We start from the raw sequence: 17,899 nt of genomic DNA, 5'->3' as shown, positions 1-17,899 counted from the left end.
CTGTTTATTTTACATTGCAGCTTTGAAACTATAGAGATTTTCAATAAGTTGCAGCAATTTAAGATCAAAGGGTTTTCCTAATATTAAAATCTTATACAGCATATGCACAATGAAAAAGTTATGCTGGTCATACAGGAATAGACAAGTAATTACATCATCCTCTCTCATGAGTGTACTACAGAATAAACTATTAACATTTTCAGATTATTCAAAAGGAACTAAATAATGTGAATGGAATCGCTTGAATGAAGAAAGTGGGAGTAAAAAAATTATCCACTCCAGTAGCTCATTGTCTCCTGCTACAGTATATCTAGTCATCTTCTAAAATGTTTTACTCAGCGAAGGTTGTCTGCTTGGATATTCTTCCTACCCTCTCTGGGATGTAAAACCATTCAAGAGTTTCAAGCCATAGCAGGTCATCAGGCTATTAAAACCTTAGTCTCATGGAAGCCTAAAAAAACTAGCCAGCCAGTTGACTTTAACTGTGCTAGAGCTGTATTTTATGAAACATCAAAATCACTCCTAACACATAGTTTTCCCTCCCCAAATGTATCAGTCTCTGTCTGCATGTCATCCTCTACTTCAAGACCATGTCAACAATTTCAAGGATTAAGTCCAGGAATTCAGATTACTTGATCAAATTCAAGCATAAAAATCAGCAGAGAGGTGTGATGTATAGAATCATAGCTCAAGTGTTTCACCAAAAACAAGTTCAAAGAGGAATTTAAAATAATTTGCTATATTTAATTTGACTCTGTTTTCCCAGTTATTTCTCATGTTTTGGCCTTGATAAAGTTGTCTGTGTACTACATATTTTCCCTGCATAACTTATCTGCAGAAGCTGGATACATAACAGATGCAATTACTCTGTCTTGGAATTTCTTTTTCACATTAATAAAGTTCCTTCTGTCTTTTAATAGCATTACAGTGTAGGTCAAGGGTATTATTGTCTTTATTCATGTGATGCCAAATTTTCAATGGATCTGATAGCTGTTAGCATGCTATTTTGTGCATGTTCTTAGGTTAGTTTCAGATGGTGTAACAATTGAAGGAAGCCTTCTAGCAGAAAATCAAGTTAAACAGATAGCTGGGAGGTGGAGGTCCCCAAAAATCTTTCAGCAATTTTGAACACAAAATATTGCCAAATCCTTAACCTCTAGTTTTTTCTTGAACTCCCACAACAATGCAATTTATGATTATTTCATAATTTTCTGCCTCATCTATGATATTACCCATTCTGTTATTACAGGTTGAACCTTTCTAGTCTGGCACCCTCAGAACTTGATCGGTGCCAAACCAGAGAGTTTGCCAAACCACAAGAGGTCAATATTGTTTGTCAGTGTTACCAACACTTCCACTGCTTACTGGGCCCTTAAAAGACATTTAAGGCTAAATGAAAGCTAAATAACAGCACAGAACACTGAGAGCCAGGACTGGTGGTTGTAAACAAACATTGAAGGATCGTGGGAAAATTGGCCACACCCATGATAAGCAGACATCAATCTAACTAAAATCATGCCATACGATGGCTGCTGCCAGACCAGAGTGTTTGGGACTAGAGAGGTTCAACCTGTATGTTCATGAATGCAGCATCAAAACACTACAATCAGTTTTCAAGTGTCACCATCCTATCTAAATTTCTGATTTTCTCTGATATTCTGTCTACTTTGCAGTTGATCTTGGTACGAGATCTTAAAAACAATATCAATTTTTTATTAAGTAAGTCACTTCATGAAATAGTTTCCTGTTTGGGGTTCACCATGTCTCTCAGAACACAGATTTGGAGGGTGATGCCTCAGGAGAATTAGCACAATTAAGTTCTTTCACATATTTTTGCCTCTTTGGCTCAAAGTTGAGTAAAGATTTTCTAAAGATTGACTGGTACAGTTTTTGTTTTGTTTTGTTACAGTGCTTTGCACTTGTAAATTTCATCAAGTCTCACCATCCATGGGAATAAAAAGCAAGAGGGAGCCAAATGAATAAATTGACAGCAAAGTTCTCTCTAACCATGTCCTTTGAGCTTGTCCTCTTACCTCATCCTTTCACTTTAGTTCTGTTGCCAAGTGTGTGTCACAGACTCAATCAGACTCCATGCTTCGTGTAGTTTATTACACGGAATGTGTTAAAATAAATAAAAGGTGTTGGTATGGGAGTTGGAAAAGTGGATGGAATGTACTGCAGTTTGATTTTGTGATTAGAGAGGATTTTCATTCTGCAGAAAAAGAACTTGAAGCTCAAAGAACATCACAGTAATTCCCTATGATCTCACTTATTTTAATTTGGGATTTCTTTGTTCTCATGCAGAGAAGGCAGAAGAGCGGGAATAATGTTTTTAGAAAGATCTATACATTAGCAAATGCTCAAACTTTTTTATTTGGGCTTTTTACTCATGTGTATAAAATCATATTTCTGGGAATAAGAGGGTTTTTTTTTCTTTTCTCAGTACTTAGTTGCAAAAGCCCCAGGCACAATTTGTTAGGTTTTTCCACGTAAGTAGTAAAGCTTTGGTATATTTGTTGGCTTACGATAGGATACCATTCTGATATCTTAATAATGATAGCACAGTAGGCAAGCCTTGAAGCCTCAAAACGGATTTCTGTCAACTTGTTCCTTATGATATTGTTGCATATTCACAAAGTTCAAAGGGCCCTGTCTAATTTTTACTAGCGTAAATGCCATATTTTAAAAAAATACTCACCTTTAACTGATATTCTTAGTAAATTATTTCTGTGCTATTTAGCTCTGTTACTGCAAGAAGGGAACTATTTCCTGATGCAGTCTGTCTTTAGCAACAGTAAAATATTTGAGCTGTTATTGGATGCTTTATATCTAATTGGTGACAGGCATTGTGCTCAAATTAATGCTCAGCTCTAGTTATAATATCATTATGTCATAACAGTAAAAAATTCTAATTAAGATGATCTGTTTGCCAGGAAAAAGTTTAGTATACCAATGAATCTATTTTATCAGGGGTGAGCAGTGTGCCCCCCATCCTCCTGATCAGAGCCTGAATTATGAGAAAAACATCACAGATGTATGCTGCATTAGACAAAGAACACATGCCTGCATTTAAATCATGTATATCTTACTTTTTACTGATGTAATTGTGAAATATGTTCCTTTTGCATTCATAATTAGGGGGTGGAACAGATGGTGAAGGCTTAGTTTAAAATAATCTGTCATTAAAATAACCTAGCCTACTGGTAATTCTTCACTCTAACTGGAGTTTAGGTCAGGGTAACAGGTTTTTTTTTTTTTGCAGCATTGGAATACAGGAGAAGGTATTAGGGACTTCATTGATAGCATGATATATGAGGATATTCCCCAGAAGGACACTGTAGAAAAATTTCAGTCTATGAAATTTGGCTGTAGTGAGAATAAGCAAAAATAGCAGGAACAACATTCTTCTGACAAATATTAATCCATTTAACAATGTGTTATACATTAGTATTCAATCAGTCAAAGTGGTACAGTTAGTTTCATATCCTGCAAGGAAATAATTCCATACTTTCACAAGTACTAGAAGAGCCATGCAGTGTTTTGGGTTAAAAACTGTCTACCTTTTTTTGCATTATGCAGTTGTCAGAGGCTATAAATTATAATTATTGGCACTGTTATTGAGAGGTGATAGCTACTGACTTTTATATCTGACTCTCACTTCCTTCATGTCTACCACAAGACTTACTGAGAAGTGACAAAGGAAATCTCGTATCAATCCTGTCTGGCTAGCTTAGCACTGTTTTCAGTAATAAGAATACTGTCTCAATAAATCAGATACCTGCATTCCTTTAAACATTTATTTAAGTGTTTCCTCTAAGATTTTGTTCTCTAACTGCTTTGAAGAAAGCATCTACATTTCAGCATGGTATTATGATAAATCTTCTTGAGGAGGGGCAAGTATTAACATTTGTGTCGGTTCTTTTTCATCTTAATCCAACCTTGGTTAATAATCAGAAAATTCTACATAGTGGGTAAGAAGATGTAATTAACCCTTTGACCCCAGAATCTTAATTGGAGCCTGTTGAAAACAGTGGGGTAGTTTAAAAAATTAAAAAGTAGCCTGTGGTGATTGAAACAACATAATAAATAATGGTTTTCTCAAAGCAAAATTAAAGTGTGGCATGAAACTTCACCTTTAATCACATTTTATACATAACCAATAAGTATAAACTGTCTCAAGATATGAATGCAATGGGGGGGGGGGAGGGTTAGATATGGGATGCCCAAAATTTGATCACCTGAGAACCTCGTTAACAATTTTCAAGAACCCCAATAGTGAGCATAAAATTGAACTGATGGCAACCAACTTCACATTAAAAACAGAGGGGAGGGAACTTGAGATTGTACATGCTAATGTGAAAATGGAGCTTCTTATGAAGTCTCTTTAGTGTCTGTATGCCCCACCTCTGTGCTAAAGTTAACAATGGCTATGGACCAGACCATAGAACTTTGTAGCCCATGTCCATGTCTGGTCACATTCTTGCCTTTGTTTCAATTTCTTTTCAAAAGTCTGGCCTTTGGTAGTGAAGCACGATTCCTCAGTTTGAAAGAGAACTTAAAATATTTTGCAAGAGGGAAACACCAGTGTTTCTCTAACAATAGTTATGCAGTTGGACATATGTATGTAATTCAAATCATACTTCCAAAAAAACTCTTTGCTAGACCAAAATTGGCAGCAAACATGTCAAATACCTTTCTAAAAGACACCTTCCTGCAGCCCCTCTATCATGATTGTTTGAAGACTGGATGGTGTCTTGGTGTGTATAAAGGACACAGGCGTTATGAAAAATTGAAAAATTTCAACACACATTACCTAAATAATAAATATTCATAAATAATACCTATGAATAACAAATGAGACAGCCCTTCACAGATACTGTTTGACCTGTATAAGGAACAACAACATTGGCACACGGGTGCTTAGCCTATCTTTGGCCTCTCATATATTTAGGACGGACTAGATTGATTTAGGTTTTTGTTGATTTTTTTATGGGAGGGGTTGTCCTCGATACTAAAAATTGAATTTGTCTTTTCCTTCCTCCACTTTAAGGTTCTTCTCTCATTGCCATGTATTTCAGGAATGGAAGTAGTTAACTCCTTAGTAATCTAATAGGCAATGACTTTTTCAAAATATGATTAGATACACATTATATACAGCTCATTTTGCTCTTCTGACCCTTCAAATACTGGATTCTGTCAGTGTCTGTACACAAGGATAACTTGAGAGCGTGGAGGGGAAGGAACAGGATAGAGAAAGTAACAGGAGGAGGAGGAGGAGGATTCATCCCGTTTAACCCAAATTGGCAAAATGGAGGAAATCTTATGGGAATGGTCATGAGTCAGTCATACAGAGAAGAAAAAGAGCTTTGTAGTATGTTTCCATGGCAGATCAGTCCAGGAATACCGCTGCTGTAGAGCTTCACAGACAACTCCATGAAGCAAACATGGAGAACAGCCCCTGAGGAAAGGATGGGGGAGAAAGAACACCACAAAGGAGGAGAAGATTAAAGCTGTTTAACTGAGAAAAGTGGAAAACAGGTGGCATGAATTAATCATTATTATAAGGGGAGCTGGCACCTGTACTTAAAGGTGATTAATACTTTCCATTGTAAGACCTTGTTCTCAGTTGCTCTTAACTTTTCAAACTTTAACCATTTAGGCTGAAAACTATGTTGCTTTGTCAATATTAAAATTTCTTACTGCCTTTTTATTAAGAAGCTTCATTCCTAAACATAATGGCACTCAGACTTAGCAGGGATCTAATCCAGGAGTCTTTCACTATCACCACAAAATATCCACCCAGGTTTGTCAAAAGAATTATATAATTTAGCAAACAAAATAGAAAGATCAGTGAGGCACTTCTGTTGAATTCTCCCTTTCATACTATAAGAACCAAAAGGCTGGAAACATAAAATTGACAAGAGAAAGAACTTTTTATGCAACACATAATTAATAGGGATGTTAGATAGGGGATAATTGAATAGTCATGTAACCACATTACATTTTAGCGGTTACATGAATATTTGATAGTCCCCAGAGGTGGGGCGATAGCCAGTGTGCTCTTGTATCCACTCCTGGGGAGCCCCCTGCCAGCCCACACTGCTCCCTCCCTATCAGAGGCAGCAGTGCGGGGTGGCATGTGGGAACAGGTCCAGAAGGGGAGCCAGTTTTAAAAGCAGTTTGCTACGCAGACCGGCTTCCACCTGCCACCCTGCACTGTATTAGAGGCAGAAGTGTGGAGTGGCAGCAGCCCCTGTCCACGGGTAGGTGGGGGATCCAAGCTCCCTGAAGCCAAGCTCCAAGCTCCACAGCAGCTTCCCCTGCGCCCCTCCCCCGACACTGCTGCCTCTAGTGTGTGTGGGGGACAGGTGACACCATGAAGACAGTTCAGGGGGGAACCAACTTTTGAGCTGGCTCCCCCCAGCACCAGTTCGTTCCTGACCCATGAGGCAGCAAGGTGGGGGGCAAGTGGGTCCATGGAGCTGGCACACATGGGGAGCCTGCTTGAAAGCCGCTTATTTATAAGCAGCAGTGTGGGAGTGGGTGGGGGAGGCAGATTCGGTGGTCATGAGGAGGCGGCTTTTAAACTAGCTCCTCATGAGTACCTTCCCCCACCCTGTATCTCAGAGGCAGCAAAGGGTGAGGAGTGCAGATAGTCAACAGGATTAACTGATAAGTCCAGGCTTATCAGTTAATCATGTAGTCATCTACACATTGACATCCTGAATACTTAATCTGTGGAACTCATTGATCTGAGGAAGTGGGTCTGGCCCACGAAAGCTCATCATCTAATAAACCATCTTGTTAGTCTTTAAAGTGCTACATAGTCCTGTATTTTGTTTCAGCTACACCAGACTAACACGGCTACATTTCTATCACTGTCTCTGGCTATTATTGAGAGAAAGACCATAATAGGATGCTAAAAAGGAACAGACATTTTATGAGTAATAAAGAATATCTACAGTTACACTAGTTATAAACATAACTATAAGGAATATTAGCACTTGTGTTTAATGATATAAGCCAACTAGTAACTGCCTGAGATTAGAGAGAATCTTTCCCAGTAGTCCTCTTACTGCATAAATGGCCACTATGGATATTTCACATATACCTCTGAAGCAACTGGTATTATCCACTGTTGGAGGATACTGGACTAGCCTGTATAGATATGCCTGATTTAATATGGTAGTGCCTGTGTTCTGTAGGGAAGATAATGGCAGCATAGTAAAAAGTTAATGTGATGTGACTACTGTTGAGAAGAGGCAGTCTAGCAAATACAGCAAAAGATGGCCAGAGAATCATGGTGCCTTCAAGACTATTTATAGCAAGGTTTTACACTATGTTCCCTGTACCATTGGTAGACCTACTTTCCTGAAGAAGTATGCAGAAGAGCATAAAGAGCTTTTAAAGGAACCCTTCTCTTCTGACCTTTCTCACAGAAGAGGGGTAAGAGAATGGGACTCAAACACAGTAGCAAAAGAGATGTAGAGAATCGAGGATACCACATCTATATAGGTTTTGATTTTACCCTTTTATTGGTCTAAATCTGTGTTCCACCATTCCATATTTTTCACCTGCTATTGAAGTTAAAATTCAAGGAGTCCATGTTAATCATTTGGCGGAAAAAGATGATGATTTATAAGATGCCATAAATTGCTTGCATAGTTTAAATGTTTTTACTTGAAGAAAGTCTATTTACATTTTTATTAATTCATAAATATAAATTAGAGAGTCTTTCTTTAATGCAATATCTTTTGTGAGTGTTTGTTTTCCAATGTGTGGTTCATTCTTTTGAGAAAACACAGATTTTTTGAACTAATTCCACCACCTACTGCATCATAGAGGGGTGAACACTTGCCAAAGTCAGCTTCTGACCAACAGTATGTTCGAAATTAATCAAGAAGCAGAGGAATCAAAACATTAAAAAGCCTCAGAAATCACTGCTATGTATTTGAAAGAGAGTGAAATTATTGCAGGACTTTGGCATCGTATATTTTTCTCTAAATTTGTGTGCAACGCTGTTATCTTGTTCTTCCAAGAATGTGTTGATCTCAAATGTAATACAATTACATTTTTGCTTTACATATACCTCTATCCCAAGGGTTGAATTCAGGATGTTTCCTCATTTGCAACTTCATATAGTATTACTAATCTCTGTGATTTTGCATTGGCAAACATTACATATGTATTTTGCCAATAATTGACCGCGATAGAAGTATAAAAATGAAATGCCATGTATTCTCAATGAAGAGGCATATTTTCATCTCAATGTGTAAGGATTTACTCCATGTATCAAATTTAGACTATATCTCATTGTTTATTGACTGAAGTCATGTTTCAAAAGCTGTGAATTAATGTGTATAGTCAAATCTTGATTTTTGCATATGAAATGGAAACCAAATCTAAAGACATGAACCTGTCAGAACAAAATTTAATCTACATTTTTACACGGAAGGGATGAAATTCATAACATGTCTGTAGACTCAACATAATCAATGGTTTCTGTTGATTGACTATATATATTTGTTCTCTCACAAAAGGCATGTATGGGATAGGGCGGTGTAAACCTAGATTAATTAACAAAATATGGAAGTCCATAATGGTTCAAGTGAATATTTCCCTTACTCAGTTTTTTGGGAGGGGGAGAGGGAATTTCCTCCTATTCAGCTGCATAGTTTTTGCATGTAGAAAATCTGAAGTATATTTGATGTTATTTTCCATATTTCATGTTCACGCTGATGAGACTAAATTACACATAATGTATGTATGATGTAAAAAAGACAAAAAAAATCCCTTATACTTTGGTATATACCTGTGTGCAGATTGTGCATATATGAATATGATATAAAAGAACTGTATCCTGGATACAACTTTCAAATATTTATATATAAACAAAACATTGCCCGTAATTAGTATTTGATGCCTTTGTTTTCATCTGTTAACAGTTTTGCATCAATCTATTCCCTTTTTTTTTATTATTCTGCAGTCCCTGGATGGATTTGTATTTGCACTAAACCAAGAAGGAAAATTTTTGTACATTTCAGAAACCGTCTCCATCTATTTAGGCCTATCCCAAGTAAGTAAAAATTTTCACTTTGTGGTGTAATTGTGTAATACACACTTTCTGCTTATCATTCTTAAAGTAGTCCATTTTGAAATATTTTGCATAAAATACTGAATCCATTACTTAAGGGCTGTGTCTGGTTCACCCAGCGAAGTAATTGAGAAGCATATGTGTTCAGTATTGAATGTTCAGATAAAATAAACTTGGGCCTGAAAACTTTTTGTCACAAAGGATCATTATTAATTTATCGAGAACAAATGAAGTTTCTTTTCTCAGTTGTTTTGAACTTTAAACCTCTGTACCTGGTAGGAAAGGGACACATTAATAGTACTTCCCTTGTGTCCTATTACTGGATGTTTATGGAGTACCCTTTATTATCCTGGGAGCTGACACAATGACAGGGAGTCATTTGGAGTCAAGAAATGCTGAAAAAGACCATTAAAATGTCTTGCAGGGAGGGTTCCAACAAGGACAAATTTTGTAGCCTTCGCAAATGTTCACTAATGTAAAATGACAAATTTATAAAATGCATTATTTTGATTATTTGCAGTTTAATTGCTGACATCTGTTTTTCAGAGGCTAAAAGGGAAGAGAAAGGGAAAAGTTGCTTGTTGCGGCTTATTGCTAATCCTGCTGCATTCAGAGGCTTCTAGCTGAAATAGTTCCGTTCTATTTGGATTCAAAAAATGCAGCAGAGAGTTTTTGCATGATGATTTGCCAAGTAGGATAATCTACTTCTAGTAGAGTCACCCTGAGGAGATAAAAACTGAGATAATGTTTGTGTCTGCTCTTTTAAATGGGGATCCATCGTGAACTTGTTGCTTGAGTAAGTTGGCACAGCTCAGAGGAGGGAACTATTAGCATTGGAAGCTTTCAAAAGCTGGTAATTTTGCTGTGCCCCAGCTAAATTAAGAATGAGACTCTAAAGTAGTGAGAGAGATTTTAAGGTTTGGTGCAGAAAAAGATCAAATTTAAATATTATCTGAAGAGAAGCAACATAAGAATTATTAATTTCTCAAAAAACATGCAAGCAATAGGCGATAATATGTACATTAATTGTCTTTTGTGGAAGGTTTATCAAACCAAATGATAGAAATAGAAACAGAGCTATTATTAGTTCTTGTCTCTCATTAAAGTCCTTAGTTTGTAATGGACTTTAATCCTTTCCTTGATCTGTTTGGGCATCAGTATCAAAGATATGAGATACTGAAATTGGTGCCACCAACAAGTTGGTAAAGCAATAAAGAATCAGAACTTTAATGTTGTTATTGTCTTAAGCCCATATTAATCTGTTTTATGCACACTATCCAACAAAGTTTAATAAGCCAATAAAGAAAAAGGATGAATCGTTAGTTTAAGCAGGTAAATGCTAATTAGGGAACTCCTGAAAGGCATCCATTATACACTAGCTTAAAACAAATTTTACAGCCCTGGTTAGTGGTGTAATCCAAATTCTGTCAAGGCAACTGCATTTTCTGTAATTGAGATGTGTATGTTTGCTTTGCATAACAGATGGCTCTGTATGCTTAGACTGATAGCTAGGAAAATAATAATTGCATTATTCTGGCCAAAAGAATATTAGCTCTTGGGTTTTGGCCATTTCAGTCAGTCCTCCTGCCAGCACAGCATATGCACATATATGGATTGGATTTTCAAGGAAATTGATGCATCTGGAATAGTGTGGCCATCTGAAATATCATCTGTTAAAGAAAAATTTGGCTTTAACCCTATGCTAGTCTCTTGTAAAAGCATTTTCTTCCACTGCTTTTTAACCGCATTAATTGGTAAGATTCTTCTTATTCTGAAACTTGTGTCAAGTTGTTGAGACATTATACTTCAAGTGTATAGGTGAAAAATGCAATTATTATTTTTATTATTTGTGTGACTTAATACATAAGACTTTAGTTTATGGACCAGAACGCTATATTAGGTTCTGTACAGATACAGAACAAAAAAGCCATTCCTATAGTAAGTTGAGGGCTTTGAGGATTACAGGGGAGATGGGCTGGTATGGGAGGGGCCCTGGCATGGGACATGGCCCTCCACAGTCACCACACTTGCTCTGCTTCCTTGCAGCTTCCATCATCATGGAGAGTGTGAGGGAACCAAATGCTATTGCTGGCACGACAAGACACCCCCCCCCCCCAGATAATTCCTGAGGCCAGGACACTCAGGGGATCCAGGGGGAACAGAACGGCATGGTGGTGGCAGGAAGAGGCAGGCTTGTGGTATGAGTGTGGGTATGTCCCTTCCAGGTTTCTTGGGCTAGACTGTAAATTTGATCTGGCCATGAGTTTGAGACCTTCCCCACCAGCCAGAGGAATGCAGGCTGGTGGTGAAGTACTAAGAAACAGTGAGAAACTATTGATCAGCATGATTGGATGCGGTCTCAGAACATCAGTAGCCCAACCATTGTCACATTTTTTGTAGGCTGAATGGAACAGTAGGGTTTTGAGGAAGGTGTTGAATGAAGACAAGTTAGATTTGCACAGGTTAAAGGGAAACTCTCACAAGCATGAGGAGCATTGTGGGGAAAAAGCACAAAGGTACATGTTAGAAAATGTAACAAGTGGATGATGGAAACTGGCATCCTGATCAGATCAGAAGTGATGTTAACATGTCTATCGCAGATGAAAGGTAATGGCAGGATAGGGATAGACCATGAAAGGCCTTGTAAGTGGAGACAAGTAGCTTATGTTTGATTTGCTCAAGAAGGGAAAGCCAATGGAAAGATTGCCTGAACACCTTACAGTGTTTGTCATAAAACATCTCTTTCCATTTACCAATCAAGGTATCAGTAAAATATTGTGTTGAAGATTCAGTCTCAAGATTGTGGACTTCCACCACTATAATAAGTGAAATCTGCTGTGGGCCTTTGGATTACCCACTAAAATGTGACCAGTTCTAGTTGATGTCCTCACCAATCTTTGCTTAGGACATTTGTACTTTCCCATCCCTAACTACATAAATGTCGTATGCATTGTATACATTCTTTCCACATTTTTTCAGTTGCCTTCCTGTAAATGCTGTACTATCTTACAGATGCATAACTAGCAGTAGCAAAAGGAGAACTGTAATCATGTATACTAAATAACCATTCATATACTTTATTTATTACAAAGAGCTGATTGGCAAAAATAGCCATGCAAAAAATTCTCAATATACAAAAGGAAATGCTAATATGTCACTACAGTGATTTCAAAATAATCCAAAAGTGAGGAAGCCACTGTGGTGTGGTATGTTATGTCATTGAATTGTGAGATGTGATAAAGCTAGCAAGAACAAGCATTAATGGGAAACCACATACGGTATCGTGCCTCCAATTTTTTACATTATAGAACTACAGAAATGCAGGCCTAGAAAAAGATCTTGAAAAGTCATCAAGACCTTGTCTACCTTTGCATGTTTTGTTACCAAAACCTGCCTTTAGGCAATAAAACACTGAGAGTGTTTACACTGCAATGCGACTTTTGTTGAGAAAAACACTCAGTTTTGATGACAAAAAACTTCCACCCTTGTGAGAGACTTTTATCTTTTTCCCTCCCTTTCTTGCCATCAAAGAGCCATTGTTGACTCTGCTATTTGTTTTGTTGAAAGAACTTGCTTCCACCACTATCCCACAATGCCTGTCTTGATGGCTATGCTCAGTGTTTTGTGATCTCTGCTGCCTTGCAGGCATGCACCACTCCTTTTCAAAGCTCTGGGAAGTATCTGACAGCTGAGTGAGCTGTTTCCTTTAGGGAAAAAACTAAAACAAATAATTGGAATGCTTCTGTTCTACTTCTGCAGCTGGGAGGGCTGAAAAGACTGCTGTGCTACTTTGATATTCCTCAATATAGAGAACTCAGAGCTACTAGGGAATCCAAGGAAGCACTGGGATCAGCTTTCCACAACACTGCAATGTGGGATACTTACCCACATTGTTTTGCTCTGTCTGTCAACAGAAGAGTTAGCAGTGTAGCTATGAAAAGTTGAGAATGGGAGGCAGAAAAACTAATTTGACCGGTTTTCACTTTTGGCAAATTTTGCATATCAACATCACAATTATCGTCAAAGCTTCTCAATGTAGACATAACCCAAGTTTATTACCTTCCTGAGGCAGGACAAATTAAATGCAGACCATCCCTGATAGAGCAACCTGTTCTTAAAAACCTCCAATGATTGGATCATTCAAGCTCCCCTGGAAGCATATTTGAGAGCTTGCCTACCCTTATACAAAGTGCTATAAGGTAAATATTGCTTGATTCCTCCTTAAGGCTAGCTTAAGCTAGATTTGTGTAGAATGCACCCTTCCAGACACTTTTGAGAGTTCTAAAGTGTTCCATAATGTACATTCTGAGGTTCTGCAGTTGATTCCTCTTCCTGAAGTGCTGGTCTACAAGTTTTATTTTAATGTCTAGTGCTGCTTTGCTTGCAGTACTTTGTTTTGTTTCTTTTTGTCTTTTTTATTTAATGTGATTGAAGATTAAGTAGCTATTTTTTTTGTTTGTAGAAATAGACAGAAAAAAATGTCATCTCCAGTTAAAAGAAAACAGTATTTTGACCCAATTTCAAAGGATGAATGTAGAGTTTTTTCCAAGAGCCCAGCTTTTGTCTTTTGTCTTTTGAGAGGCATTGGTGCAATATCAGACACATAGAAGAATATAATTTGTTGGGCAAAAGTCAGCATGTTTCTGTAAAGAGAAATCATGTCTTATTAATCTATTAGAGTTCTTTGAAGAGGTCAACAAACATGTGGATAAGGGGGATCCAGAAGATATTGTATACTTAGATTTCCAAAAGCCTTTGACAAGGTCCCTCACCAAAGGCTCTTACGTAAATTGGGTTGTCATGGGATAAGAAGGAAGATCCTTTCATGGATTAAGAACTGGTTTAAAGACAGGAAACAAAGGGTAGGAATAAATGGTACATTTTCAGAATGGAGAGGGGTAACTAGTGGTGTTCCCCAAGGGTCAGTCCTAGGACCAATCCTATTCAACATATTCATAAATGATCTGGAGAAAGGGGTAAACAGTGAGGTGGCAAAGTTTGCAGACGATACTAAACTACTCAAGGTAGGTAAGACCAAAGCAGACTGTGAAGAACTTCAAAAAGATCTCACCAAACTAAGTGACTGGGCAACAAAATGGCAAATTAAATTTAATGTGGTTAAATGTAAAGTAGTGCATATTGGAAAAAATAACCCCAAGTATACATGTAACACGATGGGGGCTAATTTAGCTACAACTAATCAGGAAAGAGATCTTGGAGTCATCGTGGATAGTTCTCTGAAGACGTCCACGCAGTGTGCAGCAGCAGTCAAAAAAGCAAACAGGATGTTAGGAATCATTAAAATAGGTAGAGAGAATAAGACGGAGAATATCTTATTGCCCTTATAGAAATCCATGGCACGCCCACATCTGGAATACTGTGTACAGATGTGGTCTCCTCATCTCAAAAAAGATATACTGGCATTAGAAAAGGTTCAGAGAAGGGCAATTATATGATTAGGGGTTTGGAATGCGTCCCATATGTGGAGAGATTAAAGAGACTGGGTCTTTTCAGCTTGGAAAAGAGGAGACTAAGGGCAGATATGATAGAGGTATATAAAATCATGAGTGGTGTGGAGAAAGTGAATAAGGAAAAGATATTTACTTGTTCCCATAATATAAGAACTAGGGGCCAGCAAATGAAATTAATGGGCTGCAGGTTTAAAACAAATAAAAGGAAGTTCTTCTTCACACAGCGCATAGTCAATCTGTGGAACTCCTTGCCTGAGGAGGTTGTGAAGGCTAGGAATATAACAGGGTTTAAAACTAGATACATTGATGGAGGTTAAGTTCATAAATGGCTATTAGCCAATATGGGTAAGTAATGGTGTCCCTAGCCTCTGTTTGTCAGAGGGTGGAGATGGATGGCAGGAGAGAGTTCACTTGATCATTACCTGTTCAATTCACTCCCTCTGGGGTACCTGGCATTGGCCACTGTTGGCAGACAGGGTACTGGGGTAGATGGACCTTTGGTCTGACCCAGTATGGCCATTTTTATGTTCCTATGTTAATAAAAAGGATGCTGATGTGAAAAGTAAGATTAATAGTAATGACATTTGATAATATTAATATATTGAGAGCTGGTCTGGGGTTGATGATAATGAGGTTACTTGTTACGATGTCTGGGGCTACTTCAATAATAAATAAAAAAATGTAAGAGCTACTCTTTCAACATTGTAACGTATGTACATTGCATATTGACACAAAAAATATAGTTTTGGATTTTAAACAGTTTGTGCTGTGTTTATACAAGAGTGTACGTGCCTAAATCCTGGAATCTTACCCCACTGGGATTCACAAAAAACCCTGCTCACCTGCCCCCAATTTGTATGGGTGCCTAGCATTACTTGGTACCTAAAAAGGTTTGCAGTAAATGTTCCTTAGGCCTCTCTTTTACTGCTTCAGAGCACACTCACTGCAGCCCCATGTTAGACACCCAGTCCCATGTTTGTGCCTAAACCCCAGAATGATGCACAAATTGGTGTTCCTCAGCCTGTAGGGCTCCATCCTGTTAGCATGCTCAGCCCTTATCTAGTGGATTGGGCTCTTTCACAGGAGTTCACACAGAATAACTGGGAGGAGGAGGCACTCCCTGAGAGCCTTTAGTGCCATGGCTAGGGAACTCACCTTAGAGGTAATCTCTCCCAGTTCAAATCCCAGGTGGAGGAGGGTCTTCCATAACTGAACTGACAAACCAGGTGAGTATACTAACTACTGGGCTAACAGTTATGAAGGAGCGTGTCCTTCCACCACCCTCTGCCTTCTTGCTAAAAGCACCTCACACCAGGATATGGTTTACTGCTAAGAATCCCAAGCAGATGAAGGTGTTTCCTTGTAGCCCAAACTAAGGCACTCATCTCTCAGAGATGTGCTAGGCTTAACATACACTCCTTGGCTTTGCACCTCCCCTTGGCTAGCTCATGCAAGAAGCTCCTTGCATGCTGGCTTTTGAGAATCCTTTTCTAAGGTGCTTCTCTCTTCCTCTTCATTGTATTGAAAACCTAGGTACTGCACTTAGGCTTTGTGAATTACACTGATTTTCTAGACCCCTATGTTTCTTGGTGAGTCTAGCTTGGGGTGGGAAACCTACAGCCCACAGGCAAGATCCGATCAGTGGCTTCCTTTTATCTGGCCCACAAGGCTTGGAACTCCCCCCACTTTCCCCTGCCGCAGTGCAAATTGGCACTGTCACTCTAGTCATGTGGAGATACACCAAGCTGGTTCCCTGCTGCGATGGGGGAGCATTGGACCTCACAGGCTGGATCAAGGGAAGCAAGGGTCAGCATCCAGCCTGTCGGGTGAGGAAGTGACTCTACATGCTGCCATTACCCCTCTTCCCCTGGTCTTTGTCCCTGCACTGCTAGCAGACTCCAACCCCGTCACTCCCATTGGCCAGGAAACCCAGCCTTTCACCTAGAGCTGTGCCAGGTAGCACCTCTGCCACCTACAGACCAGACACCACATCCCCAGCTCGCTCCTGCACCCTACCTCCCATCCAGATCCCACAAACCTTGCCCCCCTCTGCACCCTACCTCCCATCCAGACACCTACCCCCAGCCCTCTCATGCAGAACCCAGCCTGTTCCTGCACCCTGCCTCCTGCCCGAATCCCTCAGCCCCACCTTCAGCCCATTCCTGCATCCTCCCTCCATCCTTCACGCCCAGACCGCTTCTGCACCCTACCTTCCACCCAGACCTTTCAACTCCACCCCTAGCTCACTCTCCATCATGCTTCTCCCACACACTAAACCTCTCATTTTGGCCCCCGCCCAGAGCCTAGGATCCACAAAATTTACTAGCCCAGGGGAGAATCTCTGAGCCTAACCACTTCCTCTCATGTGTTTAGAGTGCAAGGGGGGCCCTGGCACCTTCGGTTGCATGAGTAAGGTGAGTGTGTCTTTTTCTTTCTGCTTATCAGGCGGGGATCATGTCCATGAGGTTTTATATTTGTTTTTGTTTTTTCCTTCTCATTAGCTCCCGACTGATTTTTCTGTGGGTTGGTAGACCCCGAGCCAAAAAAGGTTCCCCATGCCTGGTCTAGCCCTTTATCTTCAGGGTAGTGTCAACCATGGATTTAATGTTACTTGGTTTGCTTCTTCCAAAGCAGCTCACTCTAGAATGGAATTGAGAGCAATGGCAGTTTCAGAGAACATTTGATGCACATTTGTGCTAGACAGAAAGAGATACTGTAGTAGGAAACTAACGTTTTAAAAGTTCGAAGAAAAAGGCTAAATTTTATAGGCCATATGCTCAGCTTGTGTAACTCTGTATGGTAGGGTTGCCTGATGGTCTCCCAAAAAAATACTGAACACATGGGCTAAAAATTTGTTGAGCAAAAAAAACCCTACCTAAACCGAACACACATCCTGTGTGGCTACTACAAAGAGCTACCAAGCTACGAACAAAGGGGGGGGCAACCATGGGTAGGAAGGTGACTCCCCCATAGCCAGGTCTTTGGTTGTCTCGGTAGGAAGAAGCAGAAATTCCACCTCAGTCAGTTTTGGCTGAGAGTCAATGGAAGACGCCTAAACACAACTGCAAAGCACCTGCAGGGTTCTCTCCTGGACTACGGCGCCAAAATGTGCTTGAACAGTGCCCAGGAGCAGGGACACAGCTTCTCTTCCTCCCCAAGGCATCACTCCTCCTCAGATGCCATCAGCTGAGGGCTCCCAATGCCGATTGCGCCCCGCCTCCCAGCCACTCCCCCTGCTCCCGCCTGACTTCTGCATGCTACCACAGGCTCCCAGTGCCAATCGCGGCCCTGCTGCCCAGCCTGGGACTTCCTCTGGTTGCGTGCAGAAACCTGG

At 39.6% G+C, this 17,899-nt stretch overlaps 1 protein-coding gene across 9 annotated transcripts in view; it reads left to right on the top strand.

The window, feature by feature from the left end:
• Positions 1–17,899, top strand: part of NPAS3 (neuronal PAS domain protein 3) — an 888,952-nt gene that overhangs the window by 591,592 nt on the left and 279,461 nt on the right. For all 9 annotated transcript variants that reach the window (XM_014570770.3, XM_006117663.4, XM_075926952.1 and 6 more), the window contains one exon: positions 8,987–9,076. In XM_014570770.3, coding sequence (XP_014426256.2) covers positions 8,987–9,076 — 90 coding nt within the window. The remainder of the gene's footprint in view (positions 1–8,986; positions 9,077–17,899) is intronic.

Source organism: Pelodiscus sinensis, chromosome 4 (genome assembly GCF_049634645.1).
Source record: "Pelodiscus sinensis isolate JC-2024 chromosome 4, ASM4963464v1, whole genome shotgun sequence".
In the NCBI taxonomy this organism is placed as follows: Eukaryota; Metazoa; Chordata; order Testudines; family Trionychidae; genus Pelodiscus; species Pelodiscus sinensis.
Note: the sequence above shows the minus strand (reverse complement) of the source record. Positions and strands in the feature narration are given on the sequence as shown.